This window comes from Ciona intestinalis, chromosome 3 (genome assembly GCF_000224145.3).
Source record: "Ciona intestinalis chromosome 3, KH, whole genome shotgun sequence".
In the NCBI taxonomy this organism is placed as follows: Eukaryota; Metazoa; Chordata; class Ascidiacea; order Phlebobranchia; family Cionidae; genus Ciona; species Ciona intestinalis.
The window spans coordinates 6,652,506-6,677,532 of NC_020168.2; the positions used below are offsets into that span (position 1 = coordinate 6,652,506).

The following is a 25,027-nucleotide window of genomic DNA, read 5'->3' on the forward strand; positions in this document are numbered from 1 at the left end:
GAAGAGCTTCGCTGCTGAAAGTAAAGTAATTGATATGCAGTCGAANGTTACATCTGGATATGATGTTTCAGCAACGTTACCTTATCAATAACGTAGACGTCAAATTGAAATTGACGCGTTCACGAGACGCTTTCGCCACTATTGGGGTCGCCGGGTTTAAAATAAAAATTTTAGCTGCTGTACTACACGTCAGAAAGGTAAAAATTAGTCCAAGTGTTCAGTTGGGACACATCACAGCTCTTTCTAAAGGTTTATGTCTATATCCAATTCTGCGAGCCGAATTGAAAACGTTAACAATCCCGAGGTTTAATCAATCAATTTCGCATGATAATTTATTCCTCGGACAATTACCTCGAAGAGTGATTTTAGGCTTTGTTGATAATGACGCTTTTAACGGACGCATTGACAAGAACCCCTTTCACTTTAAAACTTATGGGTTATCCTCCCTCTCCCTGCATTCTAACGGAAAGCAAGTTCCAGCTAAAGAACTGACACCAAACTACGGAGTTGGGACCTATATTAGAAGTTATATGTCTCTTTTTACAGGATTAAATACTTTTTATACAAACGCGTCAAATGGTATTTCAAGAGAGGAATATCCACGAGGTTTTACCTTGTACGCTTTCGATTTGACCCCTGACCTCGCGTCCAGCGGTCACTTTGACTTGTTAAAGAATGGGGACTTAAGTTTAGAAGCAAAATTTTCGGAGGCTCTACCAACGTCAGTCAATGTGATAATCTACGCCGAGTTCCAAAATCTTATTCAAATTGATCGGCAGAGATCCGTACTGACCGATTTTAGCGCTTAAATTATAACAATTAAAAAAAATATATATCATTTATAAATCTCTATGTTTGAGACATTTGGGAACGTGTCGTGTGCAGAACACACGATCAGCTGGGATCGCCTATCATGGTTCGCTTCCCACCATTGTTTATTTTAAAATTTGTAAAGTTCTATATAGCTGGAACAGTTGGAACAGTTGGATCGCATAATGCAATTGTCTTCCTGTCATTGTTTGAAATCGTGAGAATCGCGAGAATTGAAGACTACAAAATCGTTGTATATAGCCTAGCGGTTACTTATAATATCATTCATTCATAAGCATTGAAAAATTAAGAATGTCGAACTTTGAGAACACTCAGCAAATTGGGTATATTTACATCAGCGGTTCAGAAGAAGAAGAAGAGGGGCCAAATGTAATGGAGGACATAGGCGGACCAGGTCGCAGTAACCTAGCGGTTGTTGTTGGGAGAAAGTTGAATTTTCAGGAAAATACGGTGGCCACTTCTAAACTACATCGAGTTGAAATGGTTAATCTTAAGCTATTACCGAGCCCCCGGTTAAGGAGATTTCGAATGAAGTGTCGAAGCTCAAAAGGTCGGTATTCTGTGGCTCAATTAACCGCTCAGGCAGAAATATTATTCGAAGGTATCCCCTACTTGCTGTTTACTTCAGAAGAGTTACAGCACGTGAAAATTCTGTACTGGTCACTGGATGTCTCTGACGAGAAGTGTTTATTAAACCGATACATCACACGTGTAAAGGATCTTTGCAGGTCTATGGGGATTAACATGAAGATTTCCACAAATGATGTGTCCGACCCGCGCGGTTTCCTCATTAAACTTAGCGCTAAATATCATTTGAAAGTCTGTAATGGTGAAGCGATGAAAGAAGAGACATCTGAAGTGATCGCAACACAGCAGGAGTTGTTAAGCTTCTGGGAAATTATTGGTATCGACTAATTACAGAAGAATAATAATAAAAGGAGAGCGTCGCTGTACGGAAAAGAAAATGTGTTAACTATTGTGTAATTGTATGGTAATGTGTTATTTGTTTCGTAAGGAATAAAATGCTGCTACAAAATTGTCGTTGGTTTAGACAGACGCGCGTAGTCAATTACTTCCTATACATTATAGCGCGGTGGATTCGATAAATTCGGAATGGCGGCCAATATGCGGAATAGGCACTGATTGTGAAAATGCGTTAATTGTTTCGTAAGGAATAAAATAATACATTTAATTGTCAATAGGCAGACGCACAGTCAATTACTTCCTATAGATTTATTTTCCCAAGAGAATAAAAACAATACTATAACAAAACAATAAATACCGCCGGAAATATTACTTCCTGTGCAGGTGTCTGTACTTCCGACTTCCGTACGTCAAATGCACATATAATACTACTCACAAGTATCCACCCTGTTCATATCGGAGTAAAATATTCTACTTTTTCGTTCGAAAGTAAAACGAACGTAGACAAACAAAGTGAAGGTAAACTGGTGGAGGTTTTGTTAATATTTGCACAAGATAAAAACCCATAGTGACGTAACACATACGATTCTCCGTCATAGTTCCCGTCGTCACTACGAAACAGATTGCGCGAAACAGTTTGAGCGCAGATGGTGAACTGTAACGTTCTCGTAAAATCTTGATTAGCTTTGCGCGTAATCAGTTTCGTTTTAAAACGTCGTATCCCGCAATGCCCGGTCTTTTCTCTCTGCTACTCTAATTAGAACGAAATGCTTTCTTGAATAAATAATTCAAGCGTCCCCCGTTCATACAGGCTACCTGCTCCATTTGTTCGGAAAGCGCGCGTTCTTTTGTTCAGCGCAATCGTCGCGGAAAGACCGAAATCAACTGTATTGAGCTTTATGGTCATTGAGTATACGGCGACTTATGAATATTTCATGTCAAACCGATTCTTTCTGGTCGATAATATATTCCTTTGTTTCACACACGGCATCGTAAAAATCGCTTCCAGAAAAACGTTTTCATTGTTATACGTCACAATGCAAGAATGAGATCATTTAGACTGAGGGTTGATTAAAACACAGTGGTGGTATGCGGGTTATATATAGCTTGGTAATTGCACCCAAACAAAGAGATCAACGTTATACTTGGTTTGGTTTATAGGACCGCTACCCTGGGGAGGTTTTTAACGGCTTCTTCGACATAGAGATCAAATATTTATGATGTCACAGCAATGTACACGCTAGGCGGCAGCAGAGTAACTGAATTATTCATACCGGCGGTGCCCTCGTTTTCGAATATGAAGAATAAGAACATATAGACTAAATGGGTGTGTGTGCGCATTGTATTGGATTGCCTATATGTGCCATGGAGAAGTACCGATAACCACACGATCGAAGGCATTAGGTCTTTGAATTAATAGGTAGTTCAATCATATACGTAAAGTGATTGTAGTAGGAATGTGAAATATAGGGGAGGTTAATGGACTCAATCTGTTTTTGATGAATTAAAACTTGTCAGATTAATAATACTGTTTCTATCGGCTTGGGTTTAATCTATTTAGATTAGAACGCATGACTGATTAACTTGTTATTTTTTTATTCAGGCGAATTGTGAAACATGACACAGATTCGAAACAGAATACACAATTGCCAACATAAATACAACAGCACGAATTGAATAACTTAAAAGTTTAAATACAATCGAGAACACGAAATTTACAAATCAGCACTGCGACCGAAGTTAATAATAAATATTACAATGCATTGCTGGTCTCAATATTAAACACATTCGCTCCATGCCTTCTGGTTTCATTATTTATTCGTCATCATTGTTACGAACTCTGCAATAACAGAAAGAGAGAATTAGAATCAACAAACAGTGCTATAATACATAATAACCCGCGTATCTCGATGCTGAGCAGTTTAATAAACTGTTTTATAGCTTTGATAGGCAACAATAAAGTCGGAGTATGTTCACATATCTGGAGATTGATTTTGAGCACGATTGATTTTGTTATTGATAGTTAGTTTTGGCACAAGTTTAGCCGCAGTTTTCATATCTACGGTTGCTTGAAGAAAACTCTTTATTTATACAGACGTACAACAAGTACAAGCCGTATCGTATATACCTTTTGATGATTTCGTATTTTTAATATCGTATTATAACTTCATATCGCGGGCGTATAAGAAATGGTCGAAGACTAAAGAAACGTTTGTATTCCTATTTCAAAGACTTCTACTAGTGATGGTGTGGATCTTTATTTCACAAACCTTCATAGTTGACTTGGCCATCGCCGTCAATGTCGGCTTCTCTGATCATTTCATCAACTTCTTCGTCTGTTAGCTTTTCACCAAGATTGGTCATAACATGACGCAGCTCAGCCGCCGAGATGAAGCCATTGCCGTCCTGATTGCAATTAAAAGGGGCATTTAACGTTTGGGACCAGGGAAAAATGTTGTGCATTTTTTACCTTATCGAAAACCCTAAATGCTTCTCTAATTTCCTCTTCACTGTCGGTGTCCTTCATTTTTCGGGCCATCATTGTCAAAAACTCGGGAAAATCTATGGTTCCGTTGCCGTCAGCATCAACTTCATTGATCATGTCCTGTAAAATGTTCATTTTATTTTATATTGAAGTCGCGAATTGCGACTTCCATGCTCTTACTACAATTTAGTTTCGTTTACAGATAGCAAGTTTTCACGGGATATTAGCCCATGGTACTTATAGCACAGTTCGATACGCATACTGGTAGCAGGTTTAACACTACCCTAGGGGTTTGAACCCGTAAACCTACAGTTCGATAACACCCTTTTACCGCTAAGTTATTTGCAGCCGTGAATATTCGTTTAATACCTGAAGCTCAGCTTCAGTTGGGTTTTGTCCCAAAGACCTCATGACGGTTCCCAGCTCCTTGGTTGTGATTGTACCATCGCCGTCCTTGTCGAAAAGGGAGAACGCTTCCTTGAATTCTGTATTACAATAGATAAATCACCGTTATTGCCAGAATTTATATTTTTTGTTTAACTCAAATGAAACTATGGGTCTATTGACCAAGTTGTTTTACCCTATACGTTGTTTTTATGTGAATGAATGAATGAATGTAATGAATTCATTCATTCATTTTCATTACATTTTTTATGTATATTAACCACTAGCGTGCTGTTTGAAACAACTGTCGTTTTGTCGCTATATCCAGTATTTTTTACTTTTTTACAGTCTTTGTTACATTGTAATCGAAAACAGTAAAATGTGTAGGCTATATGCTTTATGTTGATAATCTATACTATATTAATTTACCTGCGATCTGTTCTTCGTTCAGTTGGTCTGCCTGCAATGTCAAACGTTATCAATTCAAGTCAAAATATTTAGCATCATATCCGACTTACCATTTTCTGCTTTAAAAATTTGGACGGTTTATTTTAAAATACTAAAATTGTTATGATTTAAGCGAATCTGAAAATCGAAGAAAATGATAAATGTCACAGCCACAAAATCAATAGACGCCTGGTTTTGACATTTTTATTATTTAACGATAAATTTAGCACATTGACTTGCCCTACAAGCCCTAACGCTGCAATATGCAGCACAGGGCTTGTTCGCCAACGAAAATCGCTTCGGAGACGCGCCGAAATCTCCTATAAGTTTGGTGAGAACTTTAAACCGTATAAGGCTTATATGCTCCTTAAAGCTACTTTGTGCTTTCACTAACTCTCTTATAAACTCTGCCAGCCAGGTTATTATATAGCCAAGTACTTTCTCTTTTTGGTTTATCTTTTATACTGGCTCATTAGAAAGATCGATAATACGCAGCAAAAGAAGGCTGGCGGTATTACGCAGACACCTGTCTTATTCACCACCTTGTAAAGATAATTAGAAAGATTTCGTTCTGTTGAACAGATGTTTCCAATTTTATGTATTTTGCCTCATTGCCACGGATAATAGAACGAAAGGCTTGCACAGGCTTAGATGAATTATTTCTTAAGCTGACCACAGCCCCTCACTGTAGAAACTTTGTCCGAATCGGTTTAACTAGCCACTAGCGCATGAGGTACCATTTCGCTGATTGCAGTTCCAGTCATTTGGGTTTATTTGTTGCCCAGATATCATCCAATTTAATGGTAATTGAAATTTGTTGAACGTATTGTCTCTGAAGAAATCTAGAAGTTTCGTTTCTGTTTTTAATTGACATGCTATTTTACCTATACTAAACGAGGATTTACGACACAAAATGACTTTATTTTTGTTATATTTATTCACACAAGTCGTGCTGTTTTAGTGCAAGCCAATAAAATTGTACATCAAACGTTTATCTAACGGGGAAGGGAAACTGCAGTAGCCAGTAGGCTATACTGTACAGTGTACTACAGTAACGTTGCAAGGGTATCATTGTGTAAATAAGACTAACATATATGATTGGACGACTGATAAGTTACAACTTGGGGTTACCTGGTTATAGTATATGTCAAAATGTATCCACTAATACAGGTAGCAGGTGCGGAAATACTCAATCAAGACTGCCTCCTTACTCAAATATGTATATAGTCCTATTCGCTTCTCTTGACGGTTTTATAACTATTAACCAATGAACTTCTAACGGTACACACGGAAAATGTAGCTTTCAGTCAACGGAAAATGTAGCTTTCAGTCAATATTTGCAAACCTAGGTACATAACTACGGTCTACTCTACGCAATCGCCAGTTCCTATAGAGCTATACGCTTAAAGATTTTTTAGTTTGAAATTCTATTATTGACCTAAAAATGGACTACCTACTCAGATGGCAATACGCATACCTATTCGATTTATCGTATTAATAAAAGGAGACATTTTTTGTATGTAATACCAACAAGTTTGTATTTGGGAAATTATTTAAGGGTTAAAATGCACCAACATTGAATTAATAAAACTTTGTAAAAAGAGTGTAACAACTGGATGATATATTCGGGTTGTTGTACAAATGGATATATATTTAACACGAATTGCGCAGATTCGTCATGGACAATGCTGTAGCAGAGATATTTAAAGTATTTGTAAATTAATCAGCCTATGGAATGATTGATAATTGTTTAAATTGTTTTTCTTGTAACACGTGAGACTTAGAATGCAGCAAAGAACTTGGATACACCCCATTCACTTGTTTGTCATCATGTTCACAAACTCTGAAATACAGCAATAATTTATTAACCATTTACATAATTGCCTCGAGTCAATGTGTCCGATTACCCACTTATACAAAGTGGTTAAACCAATTGAGCTGTTGACTTATATTGTAATTTATAAACCTGTCAGCTTCCATGAGAACAACTAGAAAATTGATTCAATTCATTTTTGCTACATTAAGGATATATGTCCAGTGCATGTGTTTAAACAGGGCTTTCCAAAACTTAGCGTCTTAATGAACTTCAGGGGTTGCCGAGGGATTGCCATTTTTACACAAAGTACAAATATTATACTATTACCCTAAAGAAATGCAGAAAATTTTGGTTTGTTAAAAGAGGTTGCAGACTGAAAAGTTAAGTAAATTCTTGTGTTAAAATACAAACCTTCATAGTTGACTTGGCCATCTCCGTCAACATCAGCTTCTCTGATCATTTCATCAACTTCTTCGTCCGTTAGCTTTTCACCAAGATTGGTCATAACATGACGCAGCTCAGCGGCTGAGATGAAGCCATTGCCGTCCTAAAAATAAAAAAAGATTAGGAAAAACAACAAATTGTTAATTTTAATCACTCTCGTAAGCCATATTTGTATTTTGGTATTTACCTTATCGAAAACCCTAAATGCTTCTCTAATTTCTTCTTCACTATCGGTGTCCTTCATTTTTCGGGCCATCATTGTCAAAAACTCGGGAAAATCGATGGTTCCGTTGCCGTCAGCATCAACTTCATTGATCATGTCCTGTAAAATTTATCTATTATTGACAGAACACCACAAATTCTATAATAAATTTACCTGAAGCTCAGCTTCAGTTGGGTTTTGTCCCAAAGACCTCATAACGGTTCCCAGCTCCTTGGTGGTGATTGTACCATCGCCGTCCTTGTCGAAAAGGGAGAACGCTTCCTTGAATTCTAAAAACAAAGAACAAAACTTATACCACCTTATCATTTGTCGAAAATTGGTATTATTTGAGCAGAAACTTACCAGCAATTTGCTCTTCTGTGAGTTGATCAGCCTGTTGACAATAAATTTGTTTGTTAAGAAGTTATTTCTTAATATTGGCGGTCTTGAGATGAAACTGACAAAATACTTCCTTTTAAATTACACTATTACTTCCTCAATTGAAATTGCAAGCGACAAATACAGAAATACTAGTTTATGTTTAAATTTAGTTTATTTAATGCAATATTAACTTGATAACTTAAATCAGAATAACTCTCAAGGCTATTAAGTACAACTAAAATTAAATTTAGTAAAACTTACCATAATTTATACTTTTCAGGTAGTTTACAAAGAAAATACAGTACAGCAGATGCACTACTTATAAATTCTGTTAAAATAAATATAATTTAAACGTTGTTGACCTGAATCCGAAATTTACATTTAACCAGCAAAAAGTAACGTTTAGGGAAACATACTAATCAGTACGTCAAGTACATGTAGCACAATCTAATACTGTCTAGTCGTAATCTTTCAGTTTCGAGAAACCATTCATGGTTGCACAGATCCTATTTTAGTTTCTCCAATAACTTAATTGAGGGTCTCAGCATACTCTTAACATTTCACCCTACAAGTTTAACTTGAGAAACCGCAAGAATTTCCGCCGTGTATACAATGGCGACGTTGAACGCGATTGACTGCTAAAATGATGATTACTCAAGAGCGGGGAGCGGCTTCTCGCGAAAAAAGCGTAAGGAAACAATGCCCGATGCCGGCGATGACGAGAAGTAGAGAAAAACGTTGACAAACCTCCGCTTCTCGGTTGTCGACGCTGATTGGACGACGGCTACCTGCATTGCGGAAAGACCATTGTCGCGTCATAATTTAAAAGTTCCCAGGCCAATTGAAGAAAATCAATGAGCTCGGCCATGACCGTCGTTCCAATCCATTTATTGGGGACCCAGTTTGCTTATTTTGTCGATTTGGAAGCACTAAGTTCGGTAAATAATTGTTTCTCATATATTGATGCAATATTTTAATGCATTAGGTGATTACTTATTACTATTAGGGCTCCGAGGTAAGATCTATTGCCCTAAATCTTCGTTATAAATGTTGTACCAGAAGCCTACAAGTGATCGGTATGACCTATAACCCGACTACCATGCGTTAATTACTGACCGCGAAATCCCATTACCCATGAAGAAATTTTAAAACGATTTAATGACATAGGATTTACGTATACAGTATAATCGATTAGGTAAATATGGTTTTTATAGGTAGTTGCTATGACTGAGTGCGAACCTTACAAAATCAATCTAAAGAAAGGTTAATACGGGTTTAAGGCTAGAGGCTACTGACTAAATGTGCGATAATAGCTATGCCAGCGAATAAAATTTATTTGGCCTTTTTGCTGTTTAAAAGAAACAATAAATGTACTAATTTTGCAAAACAAGTCCAAAAAACTAGCTACCTGGAAAACACACTGGTCCATACATTGCTCTTGGTTATCGTCTAGCGGTTACATAAAACTTGATCTAGTGGAAATATAAACCTTCGTGCGCTAAAATTTCTTTTAATCTGGTTCATTTGAAATCAAGAAAACTCAAGCAAATGTACATTTTTATATTTATTAAATTTATGTGTGCAGTGTAGATCTATTTAAAGGCTAAATCAGCCATACATGTGTGTATAAAATGCACTATTTCTTAAATATTTTTGCAATAATATTGGACAACTAGGAGTACAGAGGCACGTGAAACTTGGTAATTTGCATAAGTTTCAAATATAAGGTTGCAGTATCAAAATAAAGCTTCTGGGTATCGGGAATGCATTTTTGGACGTGTAGCTGGAATGTAAACTGCTCAAATCACTTCGAGGTCATCATTTTTACGAATTCTGCAAATATTAAAACGTTTAAAAAGAGAGAAAGGGGCACAATTCCGCGCGAGAAATTATAAAGGCGAATTTCTATTGTATTCTTTATGGGCGAGGTCCTTCAGCGTGGCACGCCAATGGTCTTGAACTTGAGCAAGAGTTAACCCATTACACATAAAAGCAAAGAGACGTCACAGTATTAGAGTATGCCATGTAAGTTTAAGGCGCGTCCTTTACTTACCTTCATAGTTGACTTGGCCATCGCCGTCAATGTCGGCTTCTCTGATCATTTCGTCAACTTCTTCGTTCGTTAGCTTTTCACCAAGATTGGTCATAACATGACGCAGCTCAGCGGCTGAGATGAAGCCGTTGCCGTCCTACAAATTCAACCCATAGTTAGTAGATGCTAACACTATAATTACAGACAAAAAACGAGCCACAATTCCTTTGTGCCTTTCTTAAATTATAGTAATTTGGTCCGGCCGTAAACTATTAAGAAACGACCGTCTTTCGTTGTCACCATGGCTCTAGTTTAACTGCCCTGTATACCCTTCCGCACCTTATCAAAAACCCTGAATGCTTCTCTAATTTCTTCTTCAGTGTCGGTGTCCTTCATTTTTCGGGCCATCATTGTCAAAAACTCGGGAAAATCGATCGTTCCGTTGCCGTCAGCATCAACTTCATTGATCATGTCCTGTAATGTTCATTCTATTAATCACAAATTCAATAATAATTACAGTATAGGATGGGGTAGGGTGAGACATGTTTTGATTCTCTTTTTTCGTCCCATTCGATATAGTAATTAAAAAAAATTACAGAATTATATAGCCATATAGCCCCGTGACTCTAAAAGAGCGTTGTTAAATGTTCAAAACTGGAATTATGGGACTATGTGCTATAATAGTATCCCATATTACCCCTCGGTACTATATACCTGAAGCTCAGCTTCAGTTGGGTTTTGTCCCAAAGACCTCATGACGGTTCCCAGCTCCTTGGTGGTGATTGTACCATCGCCGTCCTTGTCGAAAAGGGAGAACGCTTCCTTGAATTCTAAACAGTTGATAAATTAGGCAACGACTTACATCAACTATGAGCCAAATAACAAAGCAGACGAAACATTAATTATTTATTTTCGTTTCGCTTAATGTTAACTTGGGCAGGCTTACAATGTATTTCAAATTAAGCATTCATAATCTTACCAGCGATTTGTTCCTCTGTCAGTTGTTCTGCCTGGAAAAGAAACTCAGTTTAATTTGAATATATTGACGCCGGTTGAAAATTATGTACACCAAAACGGCGAAAAGTAATATTAAAAACCGGTCTCTATAAAAAATGTTACAAAACGTTAAAAAAGTGCCCGTTACAGACAATGAAATACGGCATTAAGAATATTAATTAAAAAAAAACTTTACCGTTAAATTTGAGTAAACTTACTTACCATTCTGCGCAATAAGTATTTTTTGTTCTAACAATCTATATAACCTGTAAAGCAAATTATTTTGTAAGAATAAAAAACGATAACCGCTCGTAATATCAAGTCAGTCTGTTCCACCCGACCGCCCGCATAGGCGTTACTTAGTATGATAACTTCGCCCTTTTAATTTAAACCGTAAAAGAAACGTCTTCTTTTCATTGGGCCGCGATTTATTCGTATTGTTTACCAAATGTTACGCCACAGACTCACATAGGAAAGGTTGGGCCGTTCCAAATGGAGAAATGTATTTGTCGTCAAACGACGCGTTAGCTAAGCACAATAAGCGCACTCGTTTTGAATTATCGACGTCATATTAAAGAGAATAACGGAGCGCGTATCCCGCGTTCTGATTGGCTGACCGATACCTGCAATGCGGTGGAGTGAGAACGCCGGATGAGCAAATAGGGAAATAGCCTCAGCAACTAATTGGAGCCGAAATTAAATATTATTTATTAACCTGAATAATACCACTTATTCGTTTTATGAAATCATTTTTTAGTATTTTTTTAAAAATAGAGCATAAAAATAGAGTTTCTAGTCGTTCATTGCGCCTTCATCGACATTATATTGTTACCACTAACAACCATCTTACACCACAACTGACCAAATTAAGTAACGCTGTTAAACTGGACCTAACAACGGCATGTCTACGTTCAAGTTGTGAGGAGCACCTAACCTACGTTGAAGCAACGCAAATGTGGTTGCCAGGGCGAACCGGCTTACAATAGCACGACCTTATTCAGGGTCTAGCAACCACACGATACGCCTCGCGTAATACTAATAGGCTCTAATGCTCACACTGAGCCACTGCACCAAGTAACGCCATACTCCGGAAATGAGTGACTATATATGCGTCAAACCAACGCTCTGGTCGCACGAACTCGGCACCAAATGTTGAAAAGCCGACACTGCTTCGACTTCCTGCTTTTTCTGTTGTTTCGTTAGTTTGTGACGTCACAATAACGAAGTGTATTCTCTAAGAATTAAAAGGATCACGCGACCGACTTCTAGTATTCGACAGGATGTTTTTATCACGCCACTGTCCGATAGCAATCAGCTTTTGCCAAAAACAACTAGATAAGAAACTACGTGGCTGACGAATACCTGTTCGGTTGGTGACGTATAATTTACCATTTTCCTCAGTCTATCATATGAAAGTGAACTCTCGTACGCCCTCTGACGGTTATCGTTAGTAGTAGTTTTACTTATTCAAGAATGAATGATTGTAACTTGTTTATACTCGTGTGGCGGGGAAATAACTGTCGTTTTAACTGAGGTGTTCTGTTTCACACACCTCGTGCTGTTTATCGGTTACCACGCATGTAACAGGACACGCACGCTTACAATAGCATCTAGCCTTGTACCCAGCACTCTAAGGTTACGAAACAAGCCCCAAATGACACACATAACGCATTTATTTACGTCACATACGCGACACAATTCATATTCTTGCGTCACTAGGTTGTTGTCATTATGCTATAACATTAGAAACAAGATATCACGAATATGGTTCCGGGCCAGTCATGTGTTCTAGTTGTAGGTTTACGTAACAATTGTTGCAAATTAGACGATTATTACATCAGGTTTAGGATTAATTATCACTGCCACAGTGTTAAGCAGTTAACCCATCAATACCAGTTCCTGTGCGCGTGCATTTTCTGTTTTTAAAGACCAGAATCAAAAATATTAAGCTTATTTATCAATTATAGAGAATTGGCATCAGAAAATTTTTAAACAATTGTAAGGTATAGAATCCTCCGCAACATTTACATTCTAGGCTAGCGGTTAAAGGATAGAGGGTTAGCGGTTAGCAAATGGCGTATAGGGGAGGATTTTTCACCAGTACAAATTTCAAAGTCGCAGCAATTCTTTGCCCAAATGCTGTAGCAACAAAATATGTCGAAAAATTTGTTGTTAGCTATACACTATCATACTTAGTGCAATTAAACACCATCTAATTCCTTTTGCAATATTAGGAAGGGCCAAAGGCCCAAAGTTATTAAAAAAGTCGTATTATTCTATTTTGCTTTTGGTATTTCCCTCTACAGCTATAAATTTATTAGTGCTGCGTTGTTTTTATGCCCAAACGTATTGGTTGTGCAATGTTTAGGGTTTCTGTCTGTTACCTGCCTGTAGGTTCAAAATGATTGTTTTAAACAGTAATTTCCTTGTTTCCAGTAATTTCCTTGATCACTTTCTGCAATAACTAGCTAATTAATTATTGTAATCGCCGCAATTGCTTCTAATAATGGTAAGTGCCTTGCGCTTTGTTTATTTTTTAACTTTATTCGCAATTTATACACAGCACAAGAACAATGACACGCATCAGACAATCGACTATTATGATTCTACAAGTGAGTCATTGTTGCTGACGTAACTTGATAATGACGTGACATTGTCTGTATGTGACAGAACAATGAAATATCATGTTTATTCACTCACTAAAACGTGTCATTTGACATTGCTCAATTACAACTGTGACGTAATTAACGATTTTCCAGAGTTAAAGAATGTGTTCGCGAAACATCAGGACGACGGGTTCGTTAATGGAGAAGATTTAAAAGTCATCATGTTCGAGGTTGGGCGACATCTAACGGATAACGAAATCATGGTTAGAGGTTTTTCTGCGTTTTGTGAAGATGTAAAATTAAAGTCTTCGGGACCTGTGGTGTAGGTCTATACCCCAACACACAGGGTGCTACCTCTAGAGTCTGGACCCAACTGAGACAGTTTATAAACACAATTATATAGACTCTATTATATAAGGGTGAGGACCTCAGTAAGACACACCCGAGACCTGGAATGTAGGTCTATTACCCCAACACGTATAGGGTGTTATTTGATCAACTTTTCGGCAAAGGCTTTCATTCTACGTAACAGTAACAATTATGACGTCATCAACATTGTTACAGATTCTGAGCATGGTTGGAAAATTTGATTTCGAATCATTTCAAAGATTAGTTAATCGTAGCGACCACGTCAGACGTTCTATAATTCAATTGTTTCAGAAATTAGACAAGGTACATTGTGCCGTAACACAAAAACACACTCTACGGTTCATTATGGCGCCTTACATGGGTATGCTGGGTGTGCATGCATGCCCCAGAATTGAATATAATAGTTTTTCCTGTGTGATTATTCTTGATACACATAGTAACAGTTAAATTGGTGATCGAACTACCTAAGGACTGTACTGCACCCTAGTTTACCAAAAGATAGGCGCCTATGGTCACGAGGTTTTATTCCGCGACTTTGTTTTATGACAGGATAAAGATGGCGTCGTGTCAACAACAGACCTGCGGCTCGCCCTTTCTTATGGGTCTGATATTCATTTTTCCTATGACGACATAATAAGCATTGTTAGAAAACTAAGCAACAGTGACAATGGTTACGTCACATTTCAAGGTAATGGTTCTGAATTCGTGGAATGTGTAGTAGGGGAAGGAAAAGACGGAACACCTTTAGCACATAATATCCAAATATCCTGATCATATTTTAAACAATTAACAACGGTCTATGGGAGTCGTGAGGATACAGTTGTATCAACTTGTATGATTCTTTGAATGTTCTTTGTTTACTACTAAATGAGACGAGAAAATAGAACCAAAAAGTGTCCCATCTTCCCTCACCCTACTGTATATAACAAACGGTGAATTTAAATGTCTCTCTATTTTTTTAGATTTTGATAAATTTATGGATTCTACATGATCGGAACCAGGGAACCCCCCATTTAGTTCATCTCTTGTTTCCATCCGCACGCTGGCGCTCGTCACTTACTTCTATTACGTCATATTTACCCACGTCATATTCGCTTTCCTGTTACGGGGATTGCCCCTAGATTTTGTTTGTTTTGCAACAATGTATTTCCTCATACTGTGACGTCATAAGTAAAAAGATACTTTTTGCGGTGTCTCCTTATTTGGAAAACCTTCGAAAGACACGCTGTTTAAACTGTCAGGCATTCCTTAAATGAAAAAAATTAATAACCCAGAAATGGTAACTCGTAAGCAGGCACGAGGTGTATGAAACAGAACACCCGTGTTATAACGACTATCGTTACTGCGCCACGGGAGGATAAGAGAGTTATATTTATTCATTCAAATTTAATTAACGAAAACAATTCGCTGATGTGACGAGACAATCATATATTATTGCGTCAGCATAAAACACGCTGATTGTGGTGGTTTGTTACGTCATAATGCAGCACTGAGATGCATTTCGGGAGTTGGTGTGACGTCACAAACCGCTTGGTTGATAACACAAGAGACAAAGAAGCTCTTCAATTATGACGTCATCAAAGATATATTTGAAATGTAACAATGTCAATTATACATAGCTGGATTATCGAAGCGACATTTTAACAAAACAATAGATAAGAAACGCTTATATGTGAACGCGCGCGCTTTGGCTATCTTTGTATATAACTTCAGTAACACATAGCTTTCATAAACCAGTGGTTCCTAATATATGGTAAGCGTACCAATTGTGGTACATGAAGGTGTTCCAGGTGGTCGTACAGCTTATATAAAACAAACTAATTGACAGTCAATGAAAAAGTTTGGGCCATGTGTGTTCAAAACTAAACGGAACATAAATGTATGAAATGGTTCTCGAGTGGAGAACAAGTTTCAATGTTGTAAAGGGCAGTTTAAATATGACGTTGGAAAGTGTTTTGTAAGTGGTGCGGTGCTCTGTGCTTCTCGCAATGTATGTAGCAGCCACTTGCGTGTCCAACTAATTATGGCTTGAGGTACGCCGCAAATAAACGCCGCGCGACGCAGAGAAAAAAGTTAAAGCGTCTGTGTTGATCTCGACGACTCGTGCGCGTTTTTCGATGTCAAGCCGCAGGTGTAACTAGTGCGAGAAATAGTTGATCTAAAGCAAACAAAGAAACAAGACATCGAGGATTTATTACTTCGCTTGCCGCGTTAAGATGGTCAATTGCCGGCGGAATATTGCAGTTTTCGTCGGCGTTGTTTGTTTGGCTGAAATCTGTTTGTCGCTCTCAGTACTGGTGAGTTATGCTTTATTATCAAAGTATATTGTTATGACAGTTGTGAATATGTTATAGATCGCCTAACATATTATATCTGATATCTGTGACGATGTGACAACTTTGTACTAAACATACATTGCAATTACGTTAACTGCCAACTTTATCATTAAACTCATTTGGATGTAATGACTTAGATTTTATCTCATTCGCCTCACACCTCGTATGTTATTAAGGTTAATGTATCGGTAATTGCGTCGTCTAGAGAATTAGCGCAAGGTATTGATGTTAGGTTATTTCGTTATTGGAAACGTATCTTCAAACACGTTTGGTGTATAACCGTGTATTCGTGTATGTCTATATTCGCTGTCGAGGTATAACATGGGTGTCTTCTTATCCACCAGACATACATGGACACGGGTGAACTCATGCATACTGTCGGGTTATAACAGCAGTGATACCTTATACACAATACACACATGGTACATACACCTCATATCCACTGTCGGTCTAACAAATTTCGCACGCGCGGCAATGCATCAACCATCAGTTATCGCTTTGCCCCTTTCCTTTTGCGAACAAAACCGCAAAAGTTTCGTTACCGAGGTGTGATTCGAACCGTTGCCCTTGTAAGGACCTCAGGGGTGGCATATTGACACAGACAGAGGAAACGACAGCGCGACCATCGGGTCTGGTTCGACATGACTCATTTTTACGTCACAATGGAAAGGAATAATTATTGCAGCCGAACATAGAGGGCAGTGACCGAGTTTTCGAATTTTAGGTTTAGATTTATCTCGTTTGTACCGATTGTTCGATTCCCCTCACGATTTCACGATATTACGTATTATTTATCGCGAATTTTGGCCGTGTGTGTTTTTATCTTTAAGAATCGATATCATAATAGTTATTTGTGACGCAACACAGAAGTAGCGCTGTCGACGCGATTATAGCGAAGGTAGCCGATGATTCGTCCGTCGTCGCCCCGTCCCTAATTCCGGTTGTCGAAACTTTAATCGGTCGTGGACCGACTTCTTACTTTTAAACCTCAAATTAATAGGGCACTACCTGCACTCAATGGCTAGGCTTATAGTGTATTTAGGTGTATAGGAATTAACGGTAAGCTTGCTGACTTTATACTGTTATGCTTTGCAGCTTTTTGCAGTCGCGGTTCATATTATACGCACAATTTATTTCAGAGGCCGTCTGAAAAAATTGCCGCAAAATGATTCTATTTATGGTTTTAATTTTCTTACCCGGCCAATAACCACAGACGTTTAGTTATATAAACTTACATGAAATATTTAAAACGATACAGTGGGGTCAGAACCTACACGCGCTGGATTTCAAAACACTACGACTTAACATAAAGTAGGGTGGGGAAAGATGGGACACATTTTCTTTCTATTTTCTCCTCTCATTCGGTAGTAAACAAAGAACACACAAAGAATAATAACCCGTATTTAAATGTTTAAAACACGATCAGGATATTTGGATATTATTAAAGGTGTCCCATCTTACCAACAACGATCAATACACAATATTTGAAGGGGACATGGGATACAGGTAGCCTTGTTGTTCACTCGTTATCTATAGACAATTCGAAAATAGTTTTGATATCTCTGGAAATACTCGATGCAGGTGGTCTAATAATAAAAAGGGAGGAACGCCATTAGGCAGATTTCAAATATTTATGGATTCCACAGAATATAATAAACATGAATGCTATTTTTGGCATTCGGTTGAATTCTCAATTATTTTCGTCGTAAACTACCTGGTAAACAAGCCGTGTCTATGAGGTCATAATGCGTGATGACGTGTGTAAGTAGATAATAATTATCCTCACTTCAATTCAAGTTGTTATTCGCTGTCGGTTTCGGATGAGTAACCTTGCAGTTGTGTATCACCCTAACCGTTGTGAAGATAGGACAAACAAGTTGAATTGGGACTTAGACGCAAGCTGACCAACGTTGGTAGTAAACAAAGAAAGTTTACAGAATTATATAACCGTATCCTTGCGACTTTAAAAGAGCGTTGTGTTAATTGTTAAAAACGCGAACAGAAAATATGGTTAATGTATGCTAACGGTATCTATCCTATCCAACAGTACTATATATCTGTATTGAACAAATAACGGTAAAACGACAGCCTTTATAACTCGATATGAATAAATGTACGTATGCATCTGCGGTCAAATTGGCATTAAAACAATATTATTTGATTCTAAATACGATAAAAACCAATTTGAATTTATAGCTATGCTAACATTATGATTACATGCCCTCTAACCAGGTCTATAAGACCATTGGTTGTTTACAAATCTTGTGTTTTTGTTTATCCAATGCTTCAAGTGGTCGGCTCACAACTAAACGACGTTAAGTTAAACAAGAGAGCAAACATTCCTTAAACGGGATTTAACTAACTCGTGGTTAACTGAATAAACAACGAAAAGTGAATACGACATGGGCGTCGTTGTTTTGTATAAACACGCGCGGTATGCGGTGTCAGGGGTCACTGAGGTTCAGTGACGTCATAGTACTCTCTGACGTCATAACGGTAGCAGTTATTCCACTGTCCCACTTATTTGTTGATGTTTAAATAAAAGGCTTAATAATTTGATAGGACCAAAGTGGTTGGTAAAGATGAATATTTTGTTTAGAATCCTTGGTTCTTATAAATTCACGAATCGTTTAGTATTTCTTCAACCGTATCGCCTCTACTTCAGTTTATTGAACAATAAAAACTTTTAAGTAAATAAAGAAACCGAAAACCTGCACCGGCCTGGAGTAAAATTTTTATTTAAGGAAAAAATCTAAACTACATCCATGGACCTTGCCACAATGCCTAACCCATAGAGAATGGGCATAAAGTAGGGTGGGGAGGGAGACGGGACACCTTTCGCTCATAATTTCCAAATATTCTGATCGTGTTTTAAACGATTAACAACGGTGTATGTGACGTGAGGATACGGTTTTATACTTTTCTGAATATTCTTAGTCTACTACCAAGTGGTGAGAGAAAATAGAATGAAAAGTGTCCCATCTTCCCCTACCCTACTATACGATCACTTGCATATACCGCATTCCCAAAGTTGCCGAATTGACAAATAAGAGTCAGTTTTGCAAGAATGCTTCTGCATGGAATAAAACATAGAATTAAGACTTTTACGCCGTGTATAGTGTCATGCACCGCGTACAAGATGGCCCGATACATATAGTAAGATGGGGTAGATGGGACACCTTTTTATTCTATTTTCTCGTTCTATTTGGTAGTAAACAAAGAACATTCAACGAGTTATAAAACCGTATTCGCACGACTCCCATAGACCGTTGGGAATCGTTTAAAACACGATCAGGATATTTGGATATAATGTGCTAAAGGTGCCCCGTCTTCTCCCACCCTACTAAGACGTCGAAACGTCGGTACGAAAATGCCAGAAGAGCCGTTTCACAAAACAAAGACGAAATAAAATCTTATTTTAACCCAGGAATTAACCGAGACATAAATACCTAAATTGCCACTAATAGAGTAAACGACATTGCAAAAACATAAAAGTGAATAAATTAAAACAAACTGCTGTAAAACTGATGTTTTGGCACTTACATGTTAAAGTTATGGTCCGAAGTGACGTATTGCTATCTTACGTCGCCGATTGAGTTTTAATGTTTATTGATGACGCAATAATTGCTATTTAGCTGAACTTATGACACCACAGCTGTGTCCAAATATCTTTGCTATGTTTACTAAACTTAAAATAAGCGTCGTGGCCGCTAAGTGCCCTCCCCCCACTTATACGGGTTTACACAGCAGCGGCTTCGCGTTGGCACGATTGTGACGTAATAACTAAACCGCGAAACCACCTGGGTTTGTTTTAATTTGAAAGCCACCCATGTTTAACACGTGTGTGGTTTGTTGCAGACACTGCAGAGCAACGAGACCCTGCTGGAGGTCGAGCACGGATGGGGGGCATGGGGCAAGTGGGAGCCTTGTAGTAGAAGTTGTGGTGGTGGCGTGACGTTTATGCAACGCTCTTGTTTGTTCACAAGGTGATTATGACGTGATTAAACATTATTTTAAACATTATATAATTACCCACAGAGTTAAATACGTGGTAACTCGTAAGCAGGCACGAGGTGTATGAAACAGAACATCCATGTTATAACGACTGTCGTTTTCTAGCCATAAGAGACTAAGTCACATTCATTCATTCATTCATACTGTGTATATACCAAAACATGGCTGTTTATTTTGTTCTTTATAATTTAAACATGTTTTGCTTCGTATCGTAGCGGTGTCGTCGGTTCGCAGGCTTCTTGAACGCCAATCGTCGCGTAATTGTCGTCGCATCTTCGATGGCGTGTTCTGAATAAATAAACAGCGTTGTTTCGCCTATAACAAGCTATGTGACGTCATAAAGAACGCGACTCGCGAATTTGCAAGACAATCGGCGCCGAACCGGAAGATCGGAGGCACCGTGTGCATCCGGTTTCATTCAACGTCATAATATCGGTTGTTTCCTGTCGCTACGGATGTGACGTCACAAGTGCTTGAACTTGCTCGACATAGAAATAATATATTGCTTCGAAAACCGAATCGACTTGGTCCGGTGACTGCATTGTGACGTCACAAGCATAATTGTGCGACGCTTCGTCGTCGATTCTTCGTTTTACATTCGCTGTCCATTCATGGCCAACAAAGCAGAGAAAACGCGAGAACCAACGTTCTTAAGTTTCGCTCCCAGGAAACCGCTTGATACCGTAAACCTCAATTACCAATTCACCTGTTTATTCTGAAACAAAGACGACTGTGACGTAGGAACGTGGTAACTTCGGCTACCTTTCAATATATATCTTCATCATATGCATGGCCTAACTAATGCAATCTGTAACTATAGTTTTGCGTTCTCTGCATTCATAGTAGCGTACATCGGTGTGGTTATCGTGTGTCCGGATAATAGCCAAGGGATACTGGGTTCGAGGCCCGGTGTTTCTTTGGGCAAGACTCTATATAAACATAACCACATAAAAGTAGCACACGTAGTAACTGGGAACTGAGCAAGAGGTGTATGAAACAGAACACCCTTGTTATAAGGACTATCGTTACCCGCTACGCAAGGATAAATAGGTTACATTGTATAAAAGTCAAAATCTCAAACCTACTAATTTAAAGCCGGCATTTTACTTTACCATTATTCTTAAGTTACTGATCAAAGCACCTTCTTATAACCTGAACCATATCTACTTTCGTATACCATGCTTTACGACTCTTTAATATCAGACCTCTAATCTTAACAACCTTATTATTACTTACACAGATCTAACGGGCTACCCGACTGTATTGGGCAAAGCAGAAAATACAGCTCGTGCTTTATACAGGTATAGTGATCGCTCTATATAATATTAAGCTTGCTATCAAACTACTTTTAAATTCACGGCCAAAACCTTATGACATATAGGTCTTACACTGTTGGTGGTTTGTCTTTCTTGCCCATGAGTAAAGTTATTGACTTCTCTAACAATTTATTGTCAGTGGGAAACGTCTAGCACTGGATTTTTTTCGATTTAACATGCTTAATGTTATCAACCTGCCATGAGACCAGGGATTTAAAGAAACAGTTGGCCAAATAATTCAAAAGGGTGCATGATAGGCAAACGTATTATTCAACATTTCGGTGAACTTAAATGAATTTATAAACCAAACCACAAAGTAATGTGGTGACTTTGCAATCGGTTACAACACATACTGGTTTTTGCTCAGCCCTTTTGAAAACAACAGTAGGGTGGGGTAAGATGAGACACCTTTTCATTCTATTTTTCCGTCCAATTTAGTAGTAAAAAAAAGTAGTTATAAAACCGTTTCCTCACGACTCCTATAGACCGTTGATAAAAACGATCATGGTTTTTGGATATTGTATGCTAAAGGTGTCCCACCTTATCCCACCCCACTATATAAGCCAAAGTATGGGGACCACCAGCCTCTAGAAAACAGTGATAAATGGTCGAATCCTTTTAGACTTGGTGCCAAAGACTTATTTAGACATTTGATGCCAACTAAGGGATAAGGGATGAGACGTGCTCAGCGAAAGTGGGTTTCAAACGAAACTGGCTTTGTTTTGATATGGTGTGTTAAAAAAATTATAGAAATGGTATTTGTGCGTCGTTGACACGCGACGTTTACAGCCCCGTGAACATTGTTTGTTTTGTATCCCTGATACGTCACAATTAGACGCAACAAGAACAGCACGTCGGGCGATTGTTTTGAATTCTTTGCATTGTTACATCATAACATCAATTGTTTCAGGATTGTCCTGATGGTTCTATAGATTTCCGGTCGGAACAATGCTCGAATTTTAACAACCGAAGTTTCGATGGAAGGCGACATACATGGAGACCATACGTTGGAAGTGAGTTTTGACGTCACAATTGCAGCTATGCTCGCGCGGTTCTTCGGCGATAGGGGAAATAAAACTCCTTTTTAACTTGCATAAATGAATGTCGGGCAATGGTAATTTAACACGAGTGTCCTATTCCATACATTTAATGCATTTCGTTCGTATAAACCAGTGTTTCCCAAACTTTCATGGTTTGTGGCTCCTTTTAGAGGCACCCACGCTCCTGCTCCATAAATAAAGTAACCTACATTTGCTTAACGTATAAAAGCCTATATCAGTTTTTTTTCGCAACTTTGCAGCAACAAAGTGACATATATGAGCCTTTCAGTTTTGTGGCCGCAGGTTTTTAACTCGGTAATCGCTAAAAGTTATACCTCATCCCATATTGGTAGATAAAAGTGAATGCAAAAGTTCATAACAATATTTGGGTTCAGAAAAGTTTTCTGATCGTGGTTTCTGGTTTCCTTATCTAGGTCACTGTTCGTAATATTGCGTCACAATTACTCAAATTCCGATCGCCGATTAGCGCCCTAATTGTGACGTCACAGACGTGGCAAGGTTATCGCGACAATGTTGATCGAATGTCAGCAGAGAAAACTTTTTACGCTTTTTCGCGATCGCGATTCGAATGACTAATTGAGCGTTGTCTACACGTTACCTTTGTCTACGTCACAATAGACGCGTGGGAATTCGAATTTCACCCGCATCGGTGCACACCCGACTTTTATTGCTACGTCATCAATTTCACACCCTGTTAATTAACAGGACATAAAATAAAATAAAATTAATGGAAATTGACGTCATTGATATGAACATAAACATCCGAGATATAAATAGATTCCACTCCGGTTTAGGAAGTCCGATCTTCCGTTCCCACGGTGTCCATATTTCCCACAACTGTCCATTAAATCTGAATCTTAAAGCGACGTTTACACAACAGTGAGGCTACCGTTGTCACAACTCATTCGATACACCTGCTTGTAATGGTATGCGTACCCCAGACATAAGCTAACCCAAAGGGCTTGCCTCGCTGTAATATAACCCCATTACACCCCTGTTTTGTGTTATACACTATGGCGTACAACCCAGCAAACTATGCGAGAATAAACGTTTACATAAGGCGTAGACATTCATGCTACTATGGGGTAAGATGGATACCGTTAGCACATAATGTCCCATATTTCCTAATCGTGTTTTTAACAATTAACAGCGCCCTTTGGCGAGAATTGAAATGTACTTTTTGTATGTTAGTGTTTCACACGGTTTCTGCGTTACACTATCCAGCGTAACTTATAAATGATGCCACAATAATTTGTGCAGTTTATTCTTTAATAGTTCATTAGTAAAATACAATCAAAGATAAAAAACACGGTCGCTACAGCCAGCATATAAATTACTCACGTTGATTAAGAGGGATTTTGTCTCTGTTGTTATGATTGCAAGTAACGTAATGTGATCTTCGAACACCTGGTAGAAATTTGTTTCTATTCTATATGGGTGAAGTCTTACCACGAGTCCCACCATAGAGCATAGTGCTCATTACCTTTAGTGCTTAAAGTGTAATGGCATTAATATGCTTTCAAAGAGGTTCTAATGAGGGGCGCGCCAAGTTATTTGAGATATTAGCGAGGGTTGGCCCAATACCCGCAATTATATAGTATAGGGTAGGGGAAGATAGGGACACCTTTAGCACCTAATATTCGAATATACTGGTCGTGTTTCAAACAATTAACAACGGTCTTTGAGATTATTGAGGGGACGCTTTATAATTTTTTGAATGTTCTTTGTTTTACTACCAAATGCTAGGTCGATAAAATTAAATGAAAAGTTGTCCTATCTTCTCCTTTCCTATACTATATAACTAACTTCGAGACGATTTATCAGCGTTAATATACATACCTTTAGCTTTTATAACTATGTTCTTTAGGTTCGGTTTCAAATCCATGCGAGCTCCACTGTCAACCAGAAGAAGAAAGTTTCTTCATGAAACTTGCTGATAAAGTGGTTGATGGCACGAGGTGTGATGACGTTTCGTTCAACGTCTGCGTGGACGGGGCTTGTCAGGTGGGTGGGGTAAGATGGATCGTATAGTAGGGTGGGGTAAGATGGGACATCTTTTCGTTTAGGTTTCTCTTTCTATTTGGTAGTAAACAAAGAACATTCAATGAATTATAAAACCGTATCCCCGACTCCCATAGACCGTTGTTAATTCTTTAAAACACGATCAGGCTATTTGGATATTATGTATCACAGATGTCCCATCTTCCCCCACCCTACTATACGCATATGTGATATAAACAACGTACAGTCTACCTTTATAATAAATCAACCACAAAAAACTGAACACAAAGCCTTTATATAGATATAAATATATAACCACCAAAATTTACGCAACAATTGCAGCTGCTTTTGTTGGTTTACTGGCTTTGCAAAATAGCTGAAG

The 25,027-nt window shown here is 38.2% G+C and overlaps 3 protein-coding genes across 6 annotated transcripts in view; 2 read left to right on the forward strand and 1 right to left on the reverse strand.

Moving 5' to 3' along the window:
- Positions 1-6,581: 6,581 nt before the first annotated feature.
- On the reverse strand, positions 6,582-8,211 carry cam (calmodulin homologue). Its single transcript, NM_001032461.1, is given in 6 exon segments — positions 6,582-6,914; positions 7,299-7,434; positions 7,519-7,653; positions 7,708-7,823; positions 7,897-7,927; positions 8,176-8,211. Coding segments are annotated over 6 exon segments (450 nt in total). The 5' UTR covers positions 8,179-8,211; the 3' UTR covers positions 6,582-6,885.
- A 3,153-nt stretch (positions 8,212-11,364) lies between these two features.
- On the forward strand, positions 11,365-15,105 carry LOC100186011. Of its 4 annotated transcripts, XM_002127098.4 has the most exons (6): positions 13,310-13,451; positions 13,506-13,554; positions 13,702-13,811; positions 14,113-14,220; positions 14,467-14,605; positions 14,880-15,105. In XM_002127098.4, the coding sequence occupies exons 1-6, from the start codon at positions 13,449-13,451 to the stop codon at positions 14,906-14,908; spliced, it is 438 nt and encodes a 145-aa protein (XP_002127134.1). In that variant the 5' UTR covers positions 13,310-13,448; the 3' UTR covers positions 14,909-15,105. The 4 variants fall into 4 exon arrangements, with proteins under 4 accessions (XP_002127156.2, XP_009858108.1, XP_002127134.1 ...); XM_009859806.3 differs by lacking the exon at positions 14,113-14,220 and having other exon boundaries at positions 11,367-13,451; XM_004225821.3 differs by having other exon boundaries at positions 13,321-13,554.
- A 909-nt stretch (positions 15,106-16,014) lies between these two features.
- Positions 16,015-25,027, forward strand: part of LOC100186845 (papilin-like) — a 20,516-nt gene continuing 11,503 nt past the window's right edge. Inside the window, exons 1-5 of the mRNA XM_002121075.3 lie at positions 16,015-16,214; positions 20,112-20,239; positions 21,508-21,568; positions 22,494-22,596; positions 24,512-24,648. Of these exons, the coding sequence (XP_002121111.1) occupies positions 16,134-16,214; positions 20,112-20,239; positions 21,508-21,568; positions 22,494-22,596; positions 24,512-24,648 (510 nt within the window). The 5' untranslated portion in view covers positions 16,015-16,133. The remainder of the gene's footprint in view (positions 16,215-20,111; positions 20,240-21,507; positions 21,569-22,493; positions 22,597-24,511; positions 24,649-25,027) is intronic.

What these genes read in the sequence shown, in the direction of transcription:
- LOC100186011 (XM_004225821.3), top strand. Translation starts at nt 13,449, where the DNA reads ATGGTAAGTGCCTTGCGCTTTGTTTATTTTTTAACTTTATTCGCAATT. An exon ending in CGACTATTATGATTCTACAA is followed by an intron (nt 13,555 to 13,701) that starts GTGAGTCATTGT and finishes ACGATTTTCCAG; the next exon opens with AGTTAAAGAATGTGTTCGCG. An exon ending in TGTTTCAGAAATTAGACAAG is followed by an intron (nt 14,221 to 14,466) that starts GTACATTGTGCC and finishes GTTTTATGACAG; the next exon opens with GATAAAGATGGCGTCGTGTC.